Consider the following 20,940-nt stretch of genomic DNA (forward strand, 5'->3'; position numbering starts at 1 on the left):
ATCGTCAATTGAATCTTTGCTAGATATCAAGACGATGTCGATCGAGGAGCTTAGCGGGCGGCTGCTCGTGGTGGAGGAGAACGAAGCCGTGGACGGAGAGGATGACTCCGGCAAGCTGCTCCTCACGGAGGAGTGGCGCGCACGGCGCTCACGGTGGGAACAGCAGCGGCTCGGGCGGTGATCACCGTCAAGCCAGGAACCGCGGCAAGGACCGCGACGACAAGCGATCTGCCGGGGAGGGCTCCAACGCCTCCGGCGGGTCCAAGAAGGACGACACCTGCCGCTACTACAGCAAGAAGGGACACTAGGCCCGTGAGTGTCGCCAAAAGAAGAGGGAGGAGGCGCACCTGGCCAAGATCAACGACGACGCCGATCCTGCGATGCTGCTCACTGAAGTCGAGCTCGACACCGCGTCGCCAGCTGCTGCATCCTCCAAGGCTGAGCAAGCTGGTGCCTCCATCACGGCTGCACCACCTGCGCTGACCGCGCCGTTGCCCGCGCCGGAGCGGGCGCTCATCTTCCTCAACGAGAACGCCAAGATCGTCCCAGGTCCGGACGTCGACCCGCTCGACTCCGACACAGGGGCGTCGAATCACATGACAGGAGATCGAGCGGCATTCGCGGAGCTCGACGAGGCGGTGCGCGGCAGCGTGCGCTTCGGCGACGGCTCCGTGGTGCAGATCATGGGGCGCGGCACCATCTGCTTCAGCATTGATGGAGGACCACAGCGCGCCTTCAGGGACGTGTACTACATCCCCAAGCTCCGGAGTAGCGAGCACGCCTACGACATCAGGATCAGGCGTGGAGTGCTGACGATCCATGACAGGCGCGGCCAGCTTGTCATCAAGGTAAAAAAGCGCGCCAAATCGTCTGTACAAGCTCACCATCCGCCCTGTGGAGCGGGTGTGCCTCGCCGTGCGCCATGACACGACGCCGTGGCGCTGACATGGACGCTTGGGACACCTCCACTTCGAGGCGCTGCAGAGGATGGCGCGGGAGGGCCTGGTGCGCGGCTTGCCCAGCATCGAGCACGCCGGCGAACTCTATGAGGCGTGCCTGGCCAGGAAGCAGCGTCGAGCACCTTTCCCCCAGCAGGCCAAGTTCAGGGCGGAGGAGCCGCTTGAGCTCGTGCACGCTGACCTGGCGGCGATCACGCCGCCAACTCCAGGAGGTCGCCGTTACTTCCTCTTGCTCGTCGACGACTACAGCCGCTATATGTGGCTTGTGCTGCTGTCGACGAAGGACGAGGCCGCCACGGCACTCAAACGCTTCAAGGCTGAGGCACAGACGGAGGCACGCCGCCCGCTGCGCACGGACCGCGGCGGTGAGTTCACCTCCAGCGCGCTCGCCGCGCACTTCGCCGACACTGGCATCAGGCGCCATCGGCGCCGTACTCGCCGCAGCAGAACGGCGTCGTGGAGCGACGCAACCAGGCCGTGGTTGGCATGGCAAGGAGCATGACGAAGGCGAAGAAGCTTCCAAGCTTTCTGTGGGGAGAAGCAGTAACCACGGCGGTTTACCTACTGAACCGATCCTTCACCCGCACCGTCGACGGCAAGACGCCGTACGAGGCGTGGCACGGGAGGAAGCCCTCCGTCGAGCATCTCCGCGTCTTCGGCTGCATCGCGCACGTCAAGTCTACGCGCCCCTTCCTCCGCAAGCTCGACGACCGCAGCACCCCGATGGTGTTCATCGGGTACGAGCACGGGATGAAGGCGTAAAGGGTCTACGACCCAACCATGCGCCGTGTCCATGTGTCTCGCGACATCGCCTTCGACGAAACGGCGAGCTGGCCTTGGGAGGAGGACGAGGAAGCAGCTGTTGTCGATGGGGGCGAGTTCGCGGTCGAGTTCATCACCACGCCCGCACCACCCGCCAAGCCTCTGGTGGAGCCAGAGGTAGAAGAAGCTGATGCGGCGAGCCCTACTGTCTCGCAGGGAGCAGCCACGCCGATCCAGCCCGCAACCACGGCGCCGCCCGTGGAGTTCGCCACGCCTCCATCAGCCCTAGATCCGGAGCTGCTTGATGAACTCGATGAGGGCGAGGAGCACCGCTACCGGCGGATCTCCAACATCCTGGGCGCCGACGCAACGCTGCCAGAACGAGCGGAGCGGGTGCTGCTCACCACGGCGAAGGAACCCAGGAGCGTGGCCGAGGCGCTCCGCGACGCAAGCTGGAGCAGAGCAATGGAGGAGATGGCCTCCATCGTGGAGAACTCCACTTGGTCTCTGGTGGACCTCCCACCGGGCCAGAAGCCCATTGGGCTGAAGTGGGTTTACAAGGTTAAAAGGGACGAGAAGGGGAGCATCATCAGGTACAAGGCCCACCTCGTCGCCAAGGGCTACGTGCAGCGAGGGGGAGTTGACTTCGAGGAAGTCTTTGCCCCCGTCGCTCGGCTCAATTTCGTCCGGCTCCTCCTCGCCGTCGCCGCGCAGGAGGCCTGGGCGGTGCACCACCTCGACGTCAAGTCCGCCTTCCTCAACGGCGAGCTCGAGGAGGAGGTGTACGTGGCGCAGCCCCCTGGATTCGTCAAGGCCGGATCGGAGCTGCGCCTCCACAAGGCGCTGTACGGGCTCCGCCGGGCTCCAAGGGCATGGAATTCGAAGCTGGACAGCAACCTCATCGCGCTCGGCTTCGCCAAGTGCCCTTCCGAGCACGCAATGTACACACGCGGCAAGGGCACGGAGCGGCTCCTGCTCGGGGTCTACGTGGACGATCTGATCGTCACCGGCGCCTCCGCCACGGCGATTGGCGAGTTCAAGAAGGAGATGATGGGGCTCTTCCGGATGAGCGACCTGGGGCTGTTGTCCTACTACCTCGGCATCGAGGTCATACAGCAGCCTGGGCGCATCAAGGTGGGGCGGTCTACCTATGCAGACAAGCTGCTCGACAAAATGGGCATGGCTAGCTGCAACGCCACCGCCACGCCCATGGAGTATCGGGCCGAAGCTGAGCAAGAAGGGAAGCGGAGCGCCGGTGGATCCATCCCTCTACCGCAGCATCGTCGGTGGGCTCCGCTACCTCGTCCACACACGCCTCGACATCTACTACGCCGTCGGCTACCTCAGCATATACATGGAGGCGCCCACGAGCGAGCACAGTAAAGCACTTGTTGCGCTACATTGCTGGGACGAAGGACTATGGGTGCACGTATGCACGCCAGGACACGAAGGCCAGGCTCGTTGGGTACAGCGATGCAGACTGGGCCGGCGACGTCGACGATCGGAAGAGCACGAGCGGAGTCCTGTACTTCCTCGGCAGCAGCCCTATCTCCTGGCAGTCAGCGAAGCAGAAGATCGTCGCACTCTCCTCATGCGAGGCAGCAGTACGTCGCTGCACCGCTCGCCGCATGCCAGGGGATCTGGCTCAGGCGGCTCCATGATGAGCTGCTTGGTCGCAAGCATGGCGCGGTGGAGCTCCACGTCGACAACAAGTCAGCCATAACTCTGATGAAGAATCCGGTCTTCCACGACCGAAGCAAGCACATCGAAATCAGGTATCACTTCATCCGTCAGTGTGTCAGACAACAAGGACATCGACGTCCAGTTCATGCGTACTGCGGATCAGCTCTCTAACATCATGACGAAGGCACTTGGTCGTGTGCAATTCCAGGAGTTGTGCCGTCGAATTGGCATCGTTAAGGTGAAGACACATAGATTAGGAGGAGTTTGTTAGTTAATCTAGTGTGTCAGTAATAAGTGTCAAATTCAGTTTTCGTCAGTTAGTTCAGTTTCGTCAGTTAGTTCAGTTAGTTGTTCCGTCAGCTATTTGCTAGGAACAGATAGGATAGGAGTTGGTCATAGTTTTGATCCGATCCTTGCGTTGTAAGCTCGTGTGCTCGGTCGTGGGATGGCACGATCAATGTGGGCAATGTGTCAGCAGGCACGATCGTTGTTTTGCTGAATAAAAGGAAGAAGGAAACAGAAAAGTTGTAGGCATTACATTACACACCAACAAACTCACTGTCATTGTCTCCTCTCTGTTCGTGCACTAGTTCGTGAGTGTGATCGAGAGAGAAGAAAGGCTACACTGACACTCCACAGCTTCCCAAAGTTATTACCCCTCGAAAGTGAAAACAATCGGAGGGGGCAAAGAGGCAAAGTGCTAGGATGCACAATGTGATGCAATTTCGTGATGGATATTATGCTATTTCTTAAGAATTATTGTTGTCATTAACCAATGAGATTGCTTCTGTCAAATTTGACTTGTTATGCCTTGCAAAATCCTGTAACAAATTATTTCTCTCCGTTGCATCCAAATTTGACTCATTGTTCTCCGCATACACAGTTAATTTCACTAAAGCAATGAGCTAGTTTCAAGCGAAAGCAATCTCTTACAACTTGGCAGCTGGGATCTGGACAAAAAACTATGAGGGGCCAAATGCAGGTAGGAAGCCATTTGAGGCCTTATACAGATTGAAGGGGTAATTTGTAAAAGGCCCCACTGATCCTGGCAGGAATAAATGCCGCCAAAGACTCTGGTCCGACATGGCACCAGTCAGATGCGAAAAGAACCTAAGATAATCGTTTGATGAATTATCAGGACGAAAGTGTTAAGTTTTAAAGTTTAGGGCCAAGTGTTACTTTCTGAATAGTTCGAGCACGTCCGATGTATTTCACTAAAAAAACATATATCTAGTCTCTAAACTTTTTATATAGGTTCCATACAAAAAAAAAACTTATTATATAGGTGCATATATGCATTGCATCAACATATATAATGTATTTAGCACATGTGAACAATTGTATTGGAATATGATTTTGGTGCCAATAGGTGTCCATGCCCTGTTTGTCCCAGTACGAAATGACAGAATAGTGAATGTTGCACTTGCCTACCTGCCAATTATCAATGTCAAATGATAAGCAGCACATGTACTGCATATGAATAGTGGACGATGCAGTTCATTAGCATTTAGGTGTATGTAACTTTAGATATACACTACATGTAAAATTTGTATAGCTTCCCGTACTCATCAGAGTATGTTCCTCGTTATTTGTATTTCTCGTGGCCTTTGAATTTTTAGCAGATCTGGCTAAACCTAGTTAGGTTGATGTTGAAGAAATCATTAATAAATTGAGAGCGGTACCTATAGTTTTCCTATTTGAATCGCTATGAGAAACTAAATTTCAAATGGCTCAATTATACCTAAAGCCATCCATTTGAAGTAATTGCCAAAGGTTTAAGCATAACAAGCAAATAACATTGAAACATTTCCATTAAAATAATTATCATAACAGTGATACAAAAATATAATGAACAGTAAACAGTAATAAGTGTAGTTACTAAAATATCAGGAAAAAACTCAGGGATAAATACTTGATAGAGCAGGAAACCATAGAAAAGATAGATTAACATGTACAATGGAAAATGATACCTTCCATGCTGATTTTGAATCCTTCCTAGTCGACCTGAGCATTTCAAATAACAAACCTGCATAATCACAAAACTAAACCATTTGAATGAATATAATAGACCACAGCACCAGGTTCTAAAGGTGCACCTACAAATGCAAAACCAGGAATAGAAATAACAAAGAATAAATGATGTTTTGAGCAATAGTGATCAGAATTCGGGGGATATATACATAAACTGAAGTGGTGGTCGTTGACAGGAAAATTGCAGGTTCCCACTATCCAAAATTGAGAGGAAGTTTCCTTTGTGGCCACCTCAACAATGCATGACCGTTTCAACACAATATGGAAAACAACAAGATCTGTGTACTAAACATCAAGCTTAGTAGACATTTAGGATTCGCTATCATAACCATCTCTCTTAGACGGACAACTGAAGCAGAGAGGAAGTGAGAAGAGAATAGCAAAGGAAGAGTCAGGCAACAAGAAAAGAGGGAAGCAGCAAAAAGAAGCAGATCCGGGCAGCTGACAAGTAAAGGCGAGGGTGAACATGAAATCAAGCGTTAGGGTAGAGACAATGGGCTGGCCATGTAGCCCACACCTAGGCACAACTGTCCACCATCCACCTCATCTGCATGGCAGATATATTCCCAAGGCCTGCCTAATCAGTGGTAAAGGGATTAGCGCCTCAGTGCACATTGTTGTACAAGAGGGGTGGGGTGAGTGTATGGGTTTCCAAATGACACACCCAAGGCCACAAGTCTCAACATACTCCCTCCTCTCCGCCGCAACCGAAGGGCCGCGTCAGTGGGAACCAAGCAGGAACGGTGATCTTCTCTGCTAACAGCAGTTCCTCCTGCCCCCACCAGAATCATGGGTTATCATTCCCTGCATGTAACACTAACGCTCTTATGCAGAATGCTCAATTTTACCTCCTCCACCAGCGCCCCACCCCCTTTCTGCAATCCACGAGTTCCTTGCTAGTACATACATATATTCAATTTGGAAATTCGTGGTAAAATGGCAGAAACAATCATAATGTGTAGTGATATGTAAGCACGCTGTAGAATATTCCACTTGTAGCCTGGGGTCCTGGTTAAAACCAGCCTTCTTTGCAAAAAGATGAAAGGAAAGGCTGCCTATCCATACCCCATAATGAGTCTTTTGGCATAGGGTGCGGCCTATATTAGTGCTACCATTTCTGACTAACTCTTAGTAAATTTTATCATCGTTATACATAAACATATCAAAAGGTTAGGCTACAACTGGAAAAGGAAGGGTTAAGCTTAACGAATTGCCATAGCTCCTGGCCCTTGAGTTTTTTTGGGAATAGAAAGGCGCAACTGCCAGATTGTCAAGTTCGTTCGCTTGCCACATACCATCAGACATGATCTCCGTACATTAGAGAAGCACAGTCATAGTCAAGTCAAAATATAACGAGCTCAGAAATCACAACGAAACCTATGGCTACCCAACTGCCTAGTGCAACAACTTAATCACTCAGTTCAACATCAATTCCGCACTGAAGACCTAAAGTAAAAGCCAACAACCATGCACAGTCCTCTGCTCCGATATGAGCCCGAAACAACAAGCTTGCACGACCATGCCGATTTTCTCGAATCCCACAAGCAGTTCACCAGATCCAGCAGTACAGCCGTAACAGTAACAGCAAGCAAGCAAATCTAAAGCAAAAGTGGGAGGGGAAAAGCGGAAAGGGGTGGTTACGGTCCCGCGTGATCTGGCGGAAGCTCCGGTGGTCGCCGCCCTGCGACGAGGAGTCCGAATCCAGCGACATGGCGCCGGGAGGATCTCACCAAGTCCCTCCGTTGACGCTGCCTCTATTGGTGATCGTAGGTAGAGACAACCGTCGGGTTTAACTTGTTGGAGTAGGCCGCGATCGGAGGTAGAAGCAGAAAGAGGGATGTGGGGGAACGTGCAGCGACCTCGTGCGAGAGGAAGAAGAAATGGGGAGTAGGAGTAGGAGTCTCCCGAGACGAAGAGGTCGTCGGCCGCCACCAGCCCGGAAATTACCAGACTACCCAACGTTGCATTTGACCCAGTACAGCGCTTGGTTGGGTCGATTTAGACAAATTTAACCCTTTTTCAAAACTTCAGCACAATTTAACCTTGTTTTGAAAATTTCAAAATCTAACCCTTTTTTTCTAGCGCCATTCACAGGGGACCTGTGAGGACCCAACGGCCACATGAAGCAGTCCAAGTGATATCTTAGCTTAAGTAATACTCCCTCCATTTCTTTCTATAGTGCCTATTGTTTTTTGGCATGGAAATTAGCGCGAGCCATTTTTTCACACAAAACCCCCTAGCGATATCACAGACAAAATAGGAAACTGAAAACAGATCTCAGAAATACATGACCAGATCGGTTTCCAGATTTTCTGGACTTGACCTGATCGGTGGAAGGGGTTCTTTGTAAAAAAAACATAGCTTAACTCTTATATTATGAAACAAATACGAAAAAACAATAGGCATTATAGGAAGGAACGGAGGGAGTAGTATGAGTTAATTAATGAATTGTTATTATTATTGTAATGAAGTAGGAAAAGTGCTTGTGCGTTGCATCGGGAGAAGACCAGATGTAGAAGTTATTTTTTGTTAAATATTTGTAGCCATAAAAATTAATTACTGGAAATTCCATCACTCATCTGCGAAAAATATATTAATACTGGGTAGTAGTTTTCCTCATGGTTTGTATTTATGTTATAGTAAAAGTAAGAGCATGTCATGTCTTACTTAATGGATCCATTACTTGGTTGTCAAGGTTATACTACTTACAATATATAAGTTGTTCTAGCGAACTTAGGAAGCAAGGGTTCAGTCAACTACTACTGACACTAGGTAAATGCCCGTGCGTTGCCACGGTCTCTCTAATTTATTTTCTCATCACATATATAAATATGATGCATGTGCGTTGCCACGACGAAGGGATGGAAACATATGGGTCATGTTTTTGCTGCATGGATCCTTTGGGTAGTGCAGAATGAAATTATTGTAATGATCTTCAACGAGGTGAACACCTCAAAATTCACCAAATTGTCCGGTGTATAGTCTTGCAAGTCACTATTTTCTGGCTCACTTTGTCCTAACCATCGTCAACATTCCCGCGTGTCATCTTTTTCTCTCTCGCTGCTTTTTAGCCAACGTCAAACATGTCCCGGTCATTGTCGGAAGTTGCACGTTGTCTTTTTTCATTCAAAAAATAATTGTGGCATACACATATGAGTTATTACTGGAAGCTTGAACAACATATTACCATTGGAATTATAATGTTTCTTATTGGACTCATCATTTTAAATATTGCGAAGACAAATATCGAGAGGACTCAAGATCGAGATAATAATCCATTAAAACTCAATGGTATATTTTTTTCACAAGGATCCATATAGTAAAATGTTTAGTATGTGGTCAGTGCCATATAAATTTCTTACCGTGCAGGAAAGCCGACCATACATACTCGTTGCATAGATGTGCAAATTTTCTGAATGATACAGAGAATAAATGTATAGACACACATCTAAAGGTATAATTGATGCCCCCCATAGGGGGTCTCACAGCGATTCTCGATTCTGGGCAGTCGGATCTCTCCATCTATGCATCTTAGCCGTCCATTTTTCACCGCGGCCATATAAAAGGAGTGCCCCACACTGAGAAACCCTAGCCGCCTCACGTCTCTCCCCCAGTCCTGCCTCTCTCACCCTCCCCCAATCCCATTGCTCTCTCTTCCTCCTCCTTGACCGCCTCTCCTCCTTCCCCATGGAGAATACCCTGGCCTCCCCTCTGCACTCCCCCAATCCTATGTGTCACATCCCTTTCTCTCCCCCAATAGCCACGTTCCTCTCTCCCCAATCCCCCAATCCCCTCAAGATCCACTCCATTTGCTGGTTTTCTCCATGGCTGGAGTGGTGGGAGGTGAAGGGAAGTAGGGCAGCATGGCTGAGGAGGTGGAGATCAACATCTATCTCCCTTTATTCCCTGCCATGGCCTAGCTCGTCCTTCCCCACATCAAGAGGAGTTTCTACTGGAAGAAGAGGAATAAGAGGTGGCAAGAAGAGGAGAAAGAGGAGAAGAAGGAAGAAAAGAAGATCCTCACCTTTCCTCTCCTATCCCACTTGATCCAGATCTAAGGGTGAGCTTTCTTACCATCCATGATCCTCTTAGATTCTGCAAATGGTGATTCTTATGTTCTTATGGCAGGGCAAAAGCTAGATCAAGTGGAAACTAAAGGAAACATTTTTGCATTCCCGTTTCTGGAAATACAGGTTCAAAGATCGCCAGTTTAGAGTACCCAGTTGGCAAAATCAGAGGAAACTTAGTTGGAGTGTTTCATAGTACTCGCTCCTGCGGCCGTTTTGAGTGGTCATTCACTCCATTTGGTCCAGCGGTTTAGCTGCAGCGATGAAAACAAGTTGCTGATCTGTTTTTGCAAAAAACGGTATTTTACCATGATTTTGTTCATAGTTTTTCATGCTGGTATTGAGTTAGTATTTATTACATGGTTTTGTTCAGATTTTACATAATGGTTTACATCAGGGTTTAGCTAATACACCATCATGGTACATATTCTTGTATAAACAGTAGAATGAGCTCTATTGGACTTATTATTTTGAGTTAACTTTTACGGTATTGTTACCAGGTAGAGGTGCTACAACATCGGTTAATTCAACACTTGAGCTCGATGTGTTTCCTTGGTGTTGTCTGCTATTAATTGGGCCACTTATATGTAGCACGTTTATTTCAAACATTCATGTACTGTTTATTTGCATTTCTCTAATGGCCTAATGTATTTCGTCGCCGACAGAGAGTCATTACCATCTTGTCACCTAGAAATGACGGTGCTAACTTTTTAAGATTATTTTTAATATAGGCTGATATGAAAGTGGAATTGCTGGATAAATGGTACTAAGCTCTTGTTTGGACTCAATGCATATACAAAAGGGGCTTGCTGCATAGTGGTTCTACAGCGCACCTCGGTTAATAGGTAGGTTTTCGTAGAATTTATTAGCATGTTTTCTAATCTTTTTGTGGAATGGTCTGTGGAAAAGTCGGCTTTACAGTAGTCTTGTTCTTGAGTAATATTTGAGATGGCATAATTTGTAGTAGCATACAAACCAACGGTAGGGACACATGCTCTTTCTGTACTTAATCAGTAAATAAAATTTACATCCGAGATAAAAAAAACAAGTTTATAGCTACCCTCTTTTCGACGCTAAAGTATGGAAATTATTATTATTGTAAGCACTTGCCAAGGAGGGGTGATGCCCAATAATTTATCTTGAAGCACTAATCTTATTATTTTTATTAAGCTTATGTTGCTGAAAATTGTGGTGGAACCATGAGGTAGGGGACATGTATGCCTCGATGGACACCTTAGTGACACTATTTAGGTTCCAGTAGTCTTGACAACTGATTTTTTATTTGCCTTTGTGTTGCTATTACTTAGTTCTATCAACTTAATAGACCCTACGTTGGGAGCTATAAGATTATTTTGATTGGATCATACTTGTTTAAGTCAAGCATTCAGCGATTAGTTTTTGTTTCCTAAAATATGGTATTTTAATTTTCCAGAAAAACATTGGTGCATGGAATGTATGACTCTACAATTTAATTCTGCTATTTAATATTTCAAATGAAATGCGGTTTTCATAATTATTTGTGTATGAATATTGAATATGTAGAGTTGAGAGGATCTCGATGGCCTTATGTAAGTTTTGGGGCCAATCTACTGTTGTGGCTAACTGTAGTCTAATTAGATTGCCATTTAAGGTCAGTTAGTTCGATGGACACCATGCCTTGCTACGTAGCTGATATCATTTGATTAAATTATTGCTGGTCATAGTTACATGTTTCCTGTTGCGTAACCAGTATCGTTTGACTAACTGGTATCGAGCTGCTATTTCATTACATAAGAGAATTGAAATGTCTGATATAATTGTAATTTCTCTATGACTATTCATTATTTACATGGCTATAGTGGGTTAAATGAATTGCATAGCGATTTGAATTGCACACAATTTGTTCTTGATTTCAATGAAAGGTGCAAGCTGTAGCTTATGCAGTTCTCTGTTTTTTTTTTTTTTTTGAACTTGTGATGACCCTTTATGGAATCTATGCTCATGATAGTTCTACGTGGCCAGTTTCCTATTATTTATTAATCTTCAGCCCAAGGTCAGGATTCGTCTCTCCTTCTTTTCCCACCAGAATCAACTTAAGGGTGATGTAAGGTATTTTGTAGAAAGAAATTTATTTCTGTTATGTGGAGACTAAATTTTATATTGATATCCTCACTCGCACAGGTTATCAAAAGTAAATAAGAAATTTCCATTATCTCGGAGTACATTATTAAATGGCAGCTTCTTAAAATCATTGTAAGTGTTGATATATCATTTCGGTAGTAGATGATTTAATAATTACTTCTATTTGATTATTTTGGTCTTTGTGAGATTTCCAAGTTATACTACTACATCATCCTGGCATTACTTCTATTTGATGCCAACCACAAAATCTTTTACCAGGTATCATTGGGGGGCGTTTAAGAGATTTGAAGGTTACTCTCATCTTACCGGTTGTGTGTTCTTTTGTGATTAATGGGGGGCATGCAAAATAAGTGACATACAAGAAATTGATGTTTCATTTGTACATTTTCAGTTAATGATTGATGCTGCTGGAAACATGAAAATATCAGTCTTTTTTCCTTGCTTGTGGTGCATTCGAAAAACTTCGGCGGTGGAAAACTTCAAAGCTCGAAGATCAGTCAACCATTGCAAGGTATGGCAGGAGACGCCGCGTAGCCTACGCCCTTGTCTGTTGTACGGGTCACCACCTTCTTATGCCTCTGGTTTCATTTGTCTTATTTTTGTATTATTCCATGTTTTACAACGGGATCAGCTAGAAGCTTTTGTTCAATTTTTTATAACGAGATCAGCTAGAAGCCCCTAGAAACTCCTTTTTTTCTTGTGTCTTTTGTATCCTTTTCTATCTTATGGTCATCTGAAATTGCCAGATGCTCCTAAATTCTAGCTCTTCTATAAAAAGCTTTGGTAATCGTGCTCCATATAAGTTTCACCTACTAGAGATATTTTCATTGAGAGAGGATCACATTTAATGTATTCATTTTCAAATGTTGGGTTCACAAGTTGAACATACTTACAGGACAGCTAATTCTTTAATCGCATTGCACCTGTATTATATACCATTAATCAGTCAGTTCTACTAATACTTAGTTTTCTCATTTTTGAATTCTTATGTAAGGTGAAGATACTCATGAATGTAACATTCCATTGGTGTATTTGCAATCTTTATGGTCTTGGCAGTGCCCACTTTTTATTGTGTAATTTGGTCCCATGGAGCTTAGCTGTATTTGTCGCATCCACAGGTAACGATCTCCTTCCTGTTTCTCCCTCTCTTTCTCTCATACCTAGAAGAATCTCTGATCTATATTTTGTGTATATGATTCCTCGGATCCAATTGATTTTGTTAGGGTCTATTATGTCGCTGAAAATGAAGGTGGTGAAGTTAGGATGGTCTTCTTCAATGCACCATATACTGATAAGAACAGACATGAGCGCAATGCATAGGTGATTTTGTGTTCGCGCATTCTCTGCTTTAGAAAGCATTCATCTTCTTTATATCGATTCATGTTGTTTCCATAGGTTTCACATTTGCTATGTAGAAGCTGATGATAGTGGTGATATTGAGTTTGTATTTTTGATAGAGTGGACAAAGAGATTATTGGGAGGCCACTCATGCGCGGAAGAAATCATTTAGGCTACACACACAGATTAGTCGACTCCGTTGGAGCTTGGTATAATTGTGTTGTGGAAATACCGTTTTGCTATCTCTACGATAACCAAGAGCTTGGAGCCAGGGTGGCTGGTTCTATGGAACAGTCGTATAACTTATCAAGTCCATAAGATCGATCCATAGCACGGAAATTAGCCTGGCTTGGCATTAGCTTCATCCAGCAAGTCTGCTGACAGCGGGTTAAATTTCAGTGGCGAAGCTTTTAGTTGATGCAGCTATCCTTAGTGGTGCACTGGTGCCTCTTCTCCAAGCACTGATGTTGAGCTCTCTGATGCTTCAGCCTGTAAGGACATTCCTGTGCATTACCTTTCCTTTTCCTCTCTTTAGTACCTTTGCCCTTAATTCAGTATAACGGCTGGGAGGTGCCCAGACCGTCGAAGGGCAAGCAATGGACCAGGAGGATCGAGGCGAGGAACGAGGCTGGCGCCGCTGGCTGGGGCGCGCCGGCGACGGAGATGAGGGGCTTGTGCTTCCGCTGCTTCTTGCCAGGGCACCGCAAGTGGGAGTGCACCAACGCGGAGGTCTGTATGCGGTGTTGGCAAAAAGGGCATCCATAGGGTACAACCATGGGAATGATCAATACCAATCACAATTGAAAAGAAATTTCACTGCCATGTTGGTGACATTCTCTGGTAGAGGTTTTACCAAAACAAATGCTTTGAGTTTCATCAGTTTTGTTGTGGGTAATTATGATTCAGTGGTTTGAAGTGTTAAGGAATGGACATCACATTCTTTGCATGTCTGCAATTTGGTCCAATTTGTGGCACCAACAGTGGCTACTTCACATTGTGTACAGGGTTGTAGGCTGCAGGTGATCAATTGATTCTGTTTTCTTGAGATATTGATTTTTTCCTTTGAGGTTTCTGTTCTGTTTGTGTTAGTGCAGAATTGTAAGTTAGAAAAAGCTATCCGCAGCTGCACTGAGTATACTTTTTGGCTTGATTTTGCTTGCTTCAGTAGTGACGCACTTAATGGCAAACACTCTCGTGCATCTAAATGTGCACTATAATGTTTGGTTGAATATAATACAGTAGAGTTGTGGGTTGGCCTTGTTTATGCTACTAGATTACTTAATTAGTTGTACTTGTCCTGGCTTCTACCATTTAACATGGCTTCCCTATTCTCATACTCGGTTTTAGTTCATTTTATTTTTTGCTGACAAGAGCTCAGAAAAAAGATTGAGGTCATTCCTGATGTAATTTATGCACTATTGGACCTTAAATCATACATTCATTTTCTATGATGGAATACAAGGGAATATCACTTCATAGCTAATGAATGTACCACTTTACCTGGCTGCTTGCTACTGAAGTTTATGTGCGTTAACTTCAGAAGTTAGCTATGTATAAAGCAATGAATGTGATGTTGGTCCAAAGACCTCTAATTTATGTTCATTTTTTGGCAGGTTACTTCCTCTTGTACCTTCTGAGTATGTGTGGTCTAATGATTTAGTTCTCTATTATTTCAGGGACCACTCGCTGGCGAATGCACTGATGATACATTATGTCCAGGTTCATGATGGAATTTACGCCTTTCACTTGCTGTTAAATGCCTCAAAGTAATTAAATAAAGACAGTGAGTGATCTGGTCGTGATTTTAAATGTCACGACGTTGTTCATATCTTTAGACTCTGAAATATTTCAGGTGGCTAGCTGGGGAGCTTACTTGTTAAGGAGAAACGTTTTGTCCATGTCATTTGCGCCAAGAGATTCACACGAAGCACAAGTACAGTTCGCTCTAGAGAGAGGTTTCCCAGCTGTTGTTGGTGTTCTTGGCACAATTAAGCTCCCTTATCCTTCAGGAGCATTTGATATGGCCCATTTTTGGAGGTGTTTGATTCCATGGAGAGTAAATGGTGAGCCTAATCATCTATCCTTTTATACTGTTTATCATATCTGAGTGTTTTGGTACATTTTGTAACTATGTATAATACTCTTGTTGTCTTGTGCCATTTTCATGCAACTCCTTTTCTACTTCTTATAATTGTTTTTCATATTTGCTGGTATCCAGATGGACTCTACATGATGGAAGTCGATAGGGTTCTAAGACCTGGTGGATACTGGGTGCTGTCAGGTCCTCCAATTAACTGGAAGGTGAACTAGAAGGGTTGCCAGCGCACAAAGAAGGATCTTGAAGCAAAGCAGAACAAGATCGAAGAAATTGTTGAGTTGTTATGTTGGGAAAAAGTCTCGGAGAAGGGTGAGACTGCGATATGGAGGAAAAGGGTAAATACCGAGTCATGTACTTCTAGGCATGAAGAATCCACTTTGCAGATGTGTGAATCAACAAATGCAGATGATGTCTGGTTTGTCTGTAGTTTTTTACAAGCTATTGAAAAGATTTGCTCACTTTTGCTTGATATACTTTAGCAAGATTCAGATTATATATATTATGATAGTCTAACTCAATAGGTATAGTGTTCAGTTAATGCATTTTTTTAGCTTTGCCTGCTTACATGTCTTGATGAATCAAGGAAAAAAAGCAGTATAATTTATATAGAATATTGTTTACTAACTCCTGCAACACCAGGTACAAGAAGATGAAGGCATGTGTTCCGCCTCTTCCTGATGTATAAAATCCCAGTGAAGTTCTGGAGGATCAATCAAGCCCTTCCCAAGCAGGCTCAATGCAATTCCCCCAATAATTGCTAATGGCTTAATTCCAGGGGTTTCATCTCAGGCCTATGAAAAAGACAACAAAATGTGGAAGAAACATGTGAAGGCTTATATCAGCGTGAACAAGTATCTCCTTGCTGGTAGGTACAGAAACATCATGGACATGAACGCATGTTTTGGGGGGTTCGTTGGAGCGATCAAGTCCCAAAAATCTTGGGTGATGAATGTGGTGCACAATGTTGTAAATGGCATTTGATTACACAGTGTCCCAAAAATCTATTTTATTCATCAAACGTATGTAGTCAAATCCACTGCGTCAATCTTCTCTCCCTTTCTTTCAGGGCCTGTAGCACCACGGGATTATCTCCATGAATCACTCCCAAGATTTTCACTAAAGGTGATTTTCCTTTTGTGTTATTCTGCTCAAATTCCAGAAAGGAAATTAGCTGTTGGTATTGTTTCCTATGTTGAAGTTGGTTGTAGCTGTTGAATAGCTGGTGCATGAGAAGTTTCACATGGGTAAGTTCCTCCTTCATGCATTTATACAAGTTATTGTAAAAGAAATTTGTATGCACTTGTTTTGTATAGAGCTGAGTTATATTATAATATGAGAAGTATGGTGACCATGACTAAACCAGATTTGACTACACACGTTTGATCAAGAAAACAGATTCTCTTAGCAATGCCTTGTTTGTTGTTTCATTAGTAGAATCTTCTCCTATCCTAATCAAATAAATGACGAGAGTTGCTATAGCAGGCTATGCTGTTTGTAAAGGGCATTTGATAATAAACATCGCTTCTACTTTTTCCTATATTATGCTCATAGAGTCATATTTCTATGGAAGTTTGAGTTCCCTAGCTATCTAAGAATTTTTCAGTAATACTAAGACATCTATATGTATAAGAGTTCTTTGTACTAGCTGGTTTGCAAGATTAATATTTCAGTGGCGTCATACCTTATCATTGTCTCTGTTATAGTTCTGATTGAACGTGGATCGAGTGATCATCACTGCTGTATTGACGAGTCCGACAATTTTTTAGCACATTATGCCTTTAAGTCTGTTTATAATGCATAAAATTGTTTTTCTACCTTGTTATCTCAGGAAACATTGGCTGCATCATGCGAGGCCTCTTTTCCAACATTATTAATACATTAGGCATGTGTGTTTTCTTTGAAGGTGAAATAAATATTACCTTTTCATGCTTTACAGAAAGCTATTTTATTTTGGTAGTAAGGAAATCAGGCTCATGATAATCATTTTTGTTCTTCTTTTGCAGATATACGATGTATCTATAGCCATCTGTATAGTGGTAAGTTTGTGTTGCCTAAATATATGTACCCTTTGCCTACCATCTGATTACCATGTTAAATATGTTTCTGAAGAAAAAATCGTGATAATGAAATATTACTGTATGTCAATTTTCTTGATTCTATATGGGTAAATGCTATTTGGAGTACTAAAATTTGGCTGAACCCTTATAGATGGATCAAAATTATCATGTACCCTTATACACCAGCCTTACTCTGGCTATCCTTCCAAACAGGTTCTGTGGGTGATGTAAATTCCATTAATACTTAGTAGTTTTATTCATGTTTGTAATCACACTTACAATTTCGATGCTCTCACTGTTCATTTTGGAATTCACACCCCAATGATCCAATTCTTATGTGTGCACAGCTTGGGTTTTTTCTCTTGGCCAGCAACGACGTAGCCGAAGGAATGTTTTCTTCCTCCTCTCTACGCTCGAACGGAGGAAGAGTTTTCCTTTTTTTTTAATTTCAGTGGCGAGCTCTAATTTTGCTAATCTTTCTCAGACTATTATTTCCTTCTCCTCTCCTTTATATCATTGTACTTGAATATTCAGATGTAGCTCTTTTAGGGTGAAAATCGGGCCTTATTCATTTATAATAAGAATATTCAGATGTACTCCCTTCAGTCTGATTTAATGAGAGCTGCGCATGCATGTCATTAGCGGAGTGGGTGTGTCAATTAATTATGTCCGGAGGTAGTAGTTGGATTGTTGCAAAAAGAAAAGTGGCCGGCAGAGGTACAAACACCGCTAGGATTAAGGCACGAATTCGCTTAGATAAGTGGGAGGTTCAACCAATTCGTGCAACCTTATGATAAAACCAATCAACAAAATAGCTCAATATGTCGTTTTTTAATGAGATGTTGTATTTGGTGCTTCTGTATTTTCTCCTACAGTATTTTTTCTCCAAGGTGTATTTTTTTAACCGAGAAAAATCTATTATTCTTATACAGAGTGTGCATCGGCATGAACTTCACGGGATCGTGCGCCAAGGCGCACATGTAAATCTAGTTGTCATAAACATGGTGAATGTTACGCCTCTACCTTCTACTCCGTCGTCATCTACCTCCCATCAGCACTACATCGTGTACCCTTTTATATGAAACCCCTTTTTCTCTAAACAACATAATCAAAGGAATATCCAGAGCCACTACTGCTTCTATATGTATTTGTTTATTTTGATATAATAACAGTTATGACGTAAGAAGATCGCTCACATTTGTTTAATTTGATGGAATATATGTTTATATTCATCGATTGGTGAGGCTAGTGCTACGTTCCTCTTTTCAATGAAAAAGATTGATGGTATATATAGCAGACTTATGTTATGAGCGTAGCCATCCACACATTATGAGAAATTCAAATCCTCCAACATTTGAACCTTGTATGAAAATGCTTGGGGAGAAATTTTTTAAGAACTACTCGCTCGTATATCCAATTCTAGTATAGCCAGGAAAAGTGAAAGGCTCCCAACCAACCTTTGCAAATACTTCCACAAATGGATCACCTATTTCTTCCCTTAACTCTTTAATCAATAACCATGGGCTCTTCTCCTCCATCGATATAACTCTGTTGCCAAACAAACCACATCAGACAATTTATGATATCATGAATTAAGAGTGATGCAGTGATCAGTATAAGCAATAATTGCTGCAAGGCCAACCATACTCAAATGATATTCACCCCAATACAAAATCTCTACAACAAAATTTCTACAAACTCCATGATCTCATGACACTACAAGAACGGTTGCTGCAGATTTAACCCATTTACACGAATGCAGTTGTTCCTACCTAAAAGATATTTATTTAGGTTTTTCTTTGTAAGTAATGTCTCACAAAGCTTCTGCGATGTAGCCGAAGGAAGGAGAAACTGCAGAAGTTTCAAATGCCCTTCCCCTGAAAGTTTAACTCAAATGATTACCATTGTAGACAAAAACCAAACGATTTAATTAAGCTATTATTTATAGCTCCCAACATGTTTTTTGAGTGGAAAAAATGAAATATCTTTTTCGAAACCAGCAAAGTGTGGTATGTGGTACCACCTCTTAGGTAAATTTTACATTTGAAAGAGAATTATCTGCAAAAAAAGAACCTTAATGAAGTGATCGTACAGCTCTTACCAAATAATATGTGTGGTGATGCCAAGATTAAGTTGACAAAGCTGACAAGAATACAAATGAAAATATTGGTGACCCAGTGCATCACATCGCCACCCTTATGTACGCACCATCGGTCTCATAGAATAATATCATGATACACAACAAATTGAGGATCAACGTAAACGAATAAAATGTGTGATCATGGACCACTTGTAAATAAACTATGGTAGAGGTTAAGATGTAAAAAAGACATTCCAGAAGTAAATGTGTGGTCATGGACCAGATATTTGTCTGATATTCAACGGCAAATAGTTGCAGCCAAAACTGGCACTCTCCTCACATGAATAATTAATAAAAATATTTAAATTTAATGCCAGATTTGCTCTGTAACGATGGAAATAATGGAAAATGATGAAACCTATTTCTTATAGACATTTCATCAAGCTGCATCAACTAATAAAAGTGCATCAACTAATAAAAGGAGAAAAAAACAGGTATGTTTGCTTGGACCGAGGATTCTTCATGCACAATCGAGCTCGAGGCGCACATATAGTAGTCAGCATACCTGGACAGGGATGTTGGCCTGCATCGAGAACGTCCCCACCGACATTCCCGTTGTTCATCTCAAGGCGTTGTTGCAACAACTCTTTATCGCCCGCGCCAGCAAAGGTGCCATAATCATCATCAATAATCTACTCGTTGTCTTCAGCCTGTAGGATGCCGAACATGAGCACGGGAGAGAGAATCATAGAAATCAAACTGGTCTGAAAACAAGAAACGATACGCGCTAAGAGCAGCTCTAGCAGATCCCCCAAACCACAAACCCCAAATCCGCCTGTCCAGGCTACCCCAAACACGTTTTGGATATGCTGTTATGTGGGCCGCGTTTGGCACGTCTGGACTGCGCAGCCCTTTTTCGGCCCGCAACCAAAAACCACAAACACATGGTTTATCCAAATTATTCGATAATTCTCAAATGCAGCAACATAATCATGCAAAATAGATTGTTTAAAGTACTCGATTATACATGAAACACGGCACCAAAAGAAGATCGAACATCACATCATGAAAGAGAGAAGTGATCACGCGTCACCGTCGCTTGCCGGCGCATCAACATGGCCGCCACCTATCGACGTAGCGTCTCCACCTCCGACAGTCATCGCGGCAGCCATGGCAGCGCGTGCATCTTCCCTCCTCCGTGCCAAGAACTACGTCTTCGTGAGCTTCCACCACTCAAGGGTCTCCTCATCCATGGTGGTCGGGTTCATCAACATAGTGGCATTCTCCGCCGCGATGAGCTCCGCCATGGCAGTGTGCTCCTCGGTGTGTGCTCTCTTCTCCTCACACTAGTAACATATGGGACCTTCAATGACGGTCTGGGGCTGCCATTTGAGAAATCCATTAGCGATTGTCTTTTTATATGACGATACGGCGTTTTCGCGTCACAGATGGCGTTTTGGGCCGCTCGACCCGAAAAATTAGTGACGGACGAGGTCTAAACGTCAACGATTGTGCAGAAATGAGCGTCGCGGGTGCTGGGCGGCCCGAACTGCGGAGTCGGCGAGGGCGTCACAACAAGCCGGGCTTCGGGTCGGTGGACACACCTGACCCACACTCTGCACGCTTCTCTTCACGTACTTTTCTGTCTGCCCGCATAATAGTCCAAGGCCGCACAGCACTGGGACCCATATTTGTAAGGGGAGACAACCACTATCTGCATACATGTACCTGGCATGCAGCACTC

At 44.1% G+C, this 20,940-nt stretch overlaps 1 protein-coding gene and 1 pseudogene across 1 annotated transcript in view; one reads left to right on the top strand and one right to left on the bottom strand.

Annotated features, from left to right (window-relative positions):
• LOC124692284 (probable protein transport Sec1a) overlaps nt 1-7,331 on the bottom strand; it is a 32,681-nt gene extending 25,350 nt beyond the window's left edge. The window contains exons 1-2 of the mRNA XM_047225624.1: nt 7,077-7,331; nt 5,375-5,430 (exon numbers count right to left, since the gene is read on the bottom strand). Coding sequence (XP_047081580.1) covers nt 5,375-5,430; nt 7,077-7,146 — 126 coding nt within the window. The 5' untranslated portion in view covers nt 7,147-7,331. The remainder of the gene's footprint in view (nt 1-5,374; nt 5,431-7,076) is intronic.
• A 6,094-nt stretch (nt 7,332-13,425) lies between these two features.
• Nucleotides 13,426-16,040, top strand: LOC124690059 (annotated as a pseudogene).
• Nucleotides 16,041-20,940: the final 4,900 nt, after the last annotated feature.

The sequence above is a fragment of the Lolium rigidum genome, chromosome 2 (assembly GCF_022539505.1).
Source record: "Lolium rigidum isolate FL_2022 chromosome 2, APGP_CSIRO_Lrig_0.1, whole genome shotgun sequence".
Taxonomy (NCBI): domain Eukaryota; kingdom Viridiplantae; phylum Streptophyta; class Magnoliopsida; order Poales; family Poaceae; genus Lolium; species Lolium rigidum.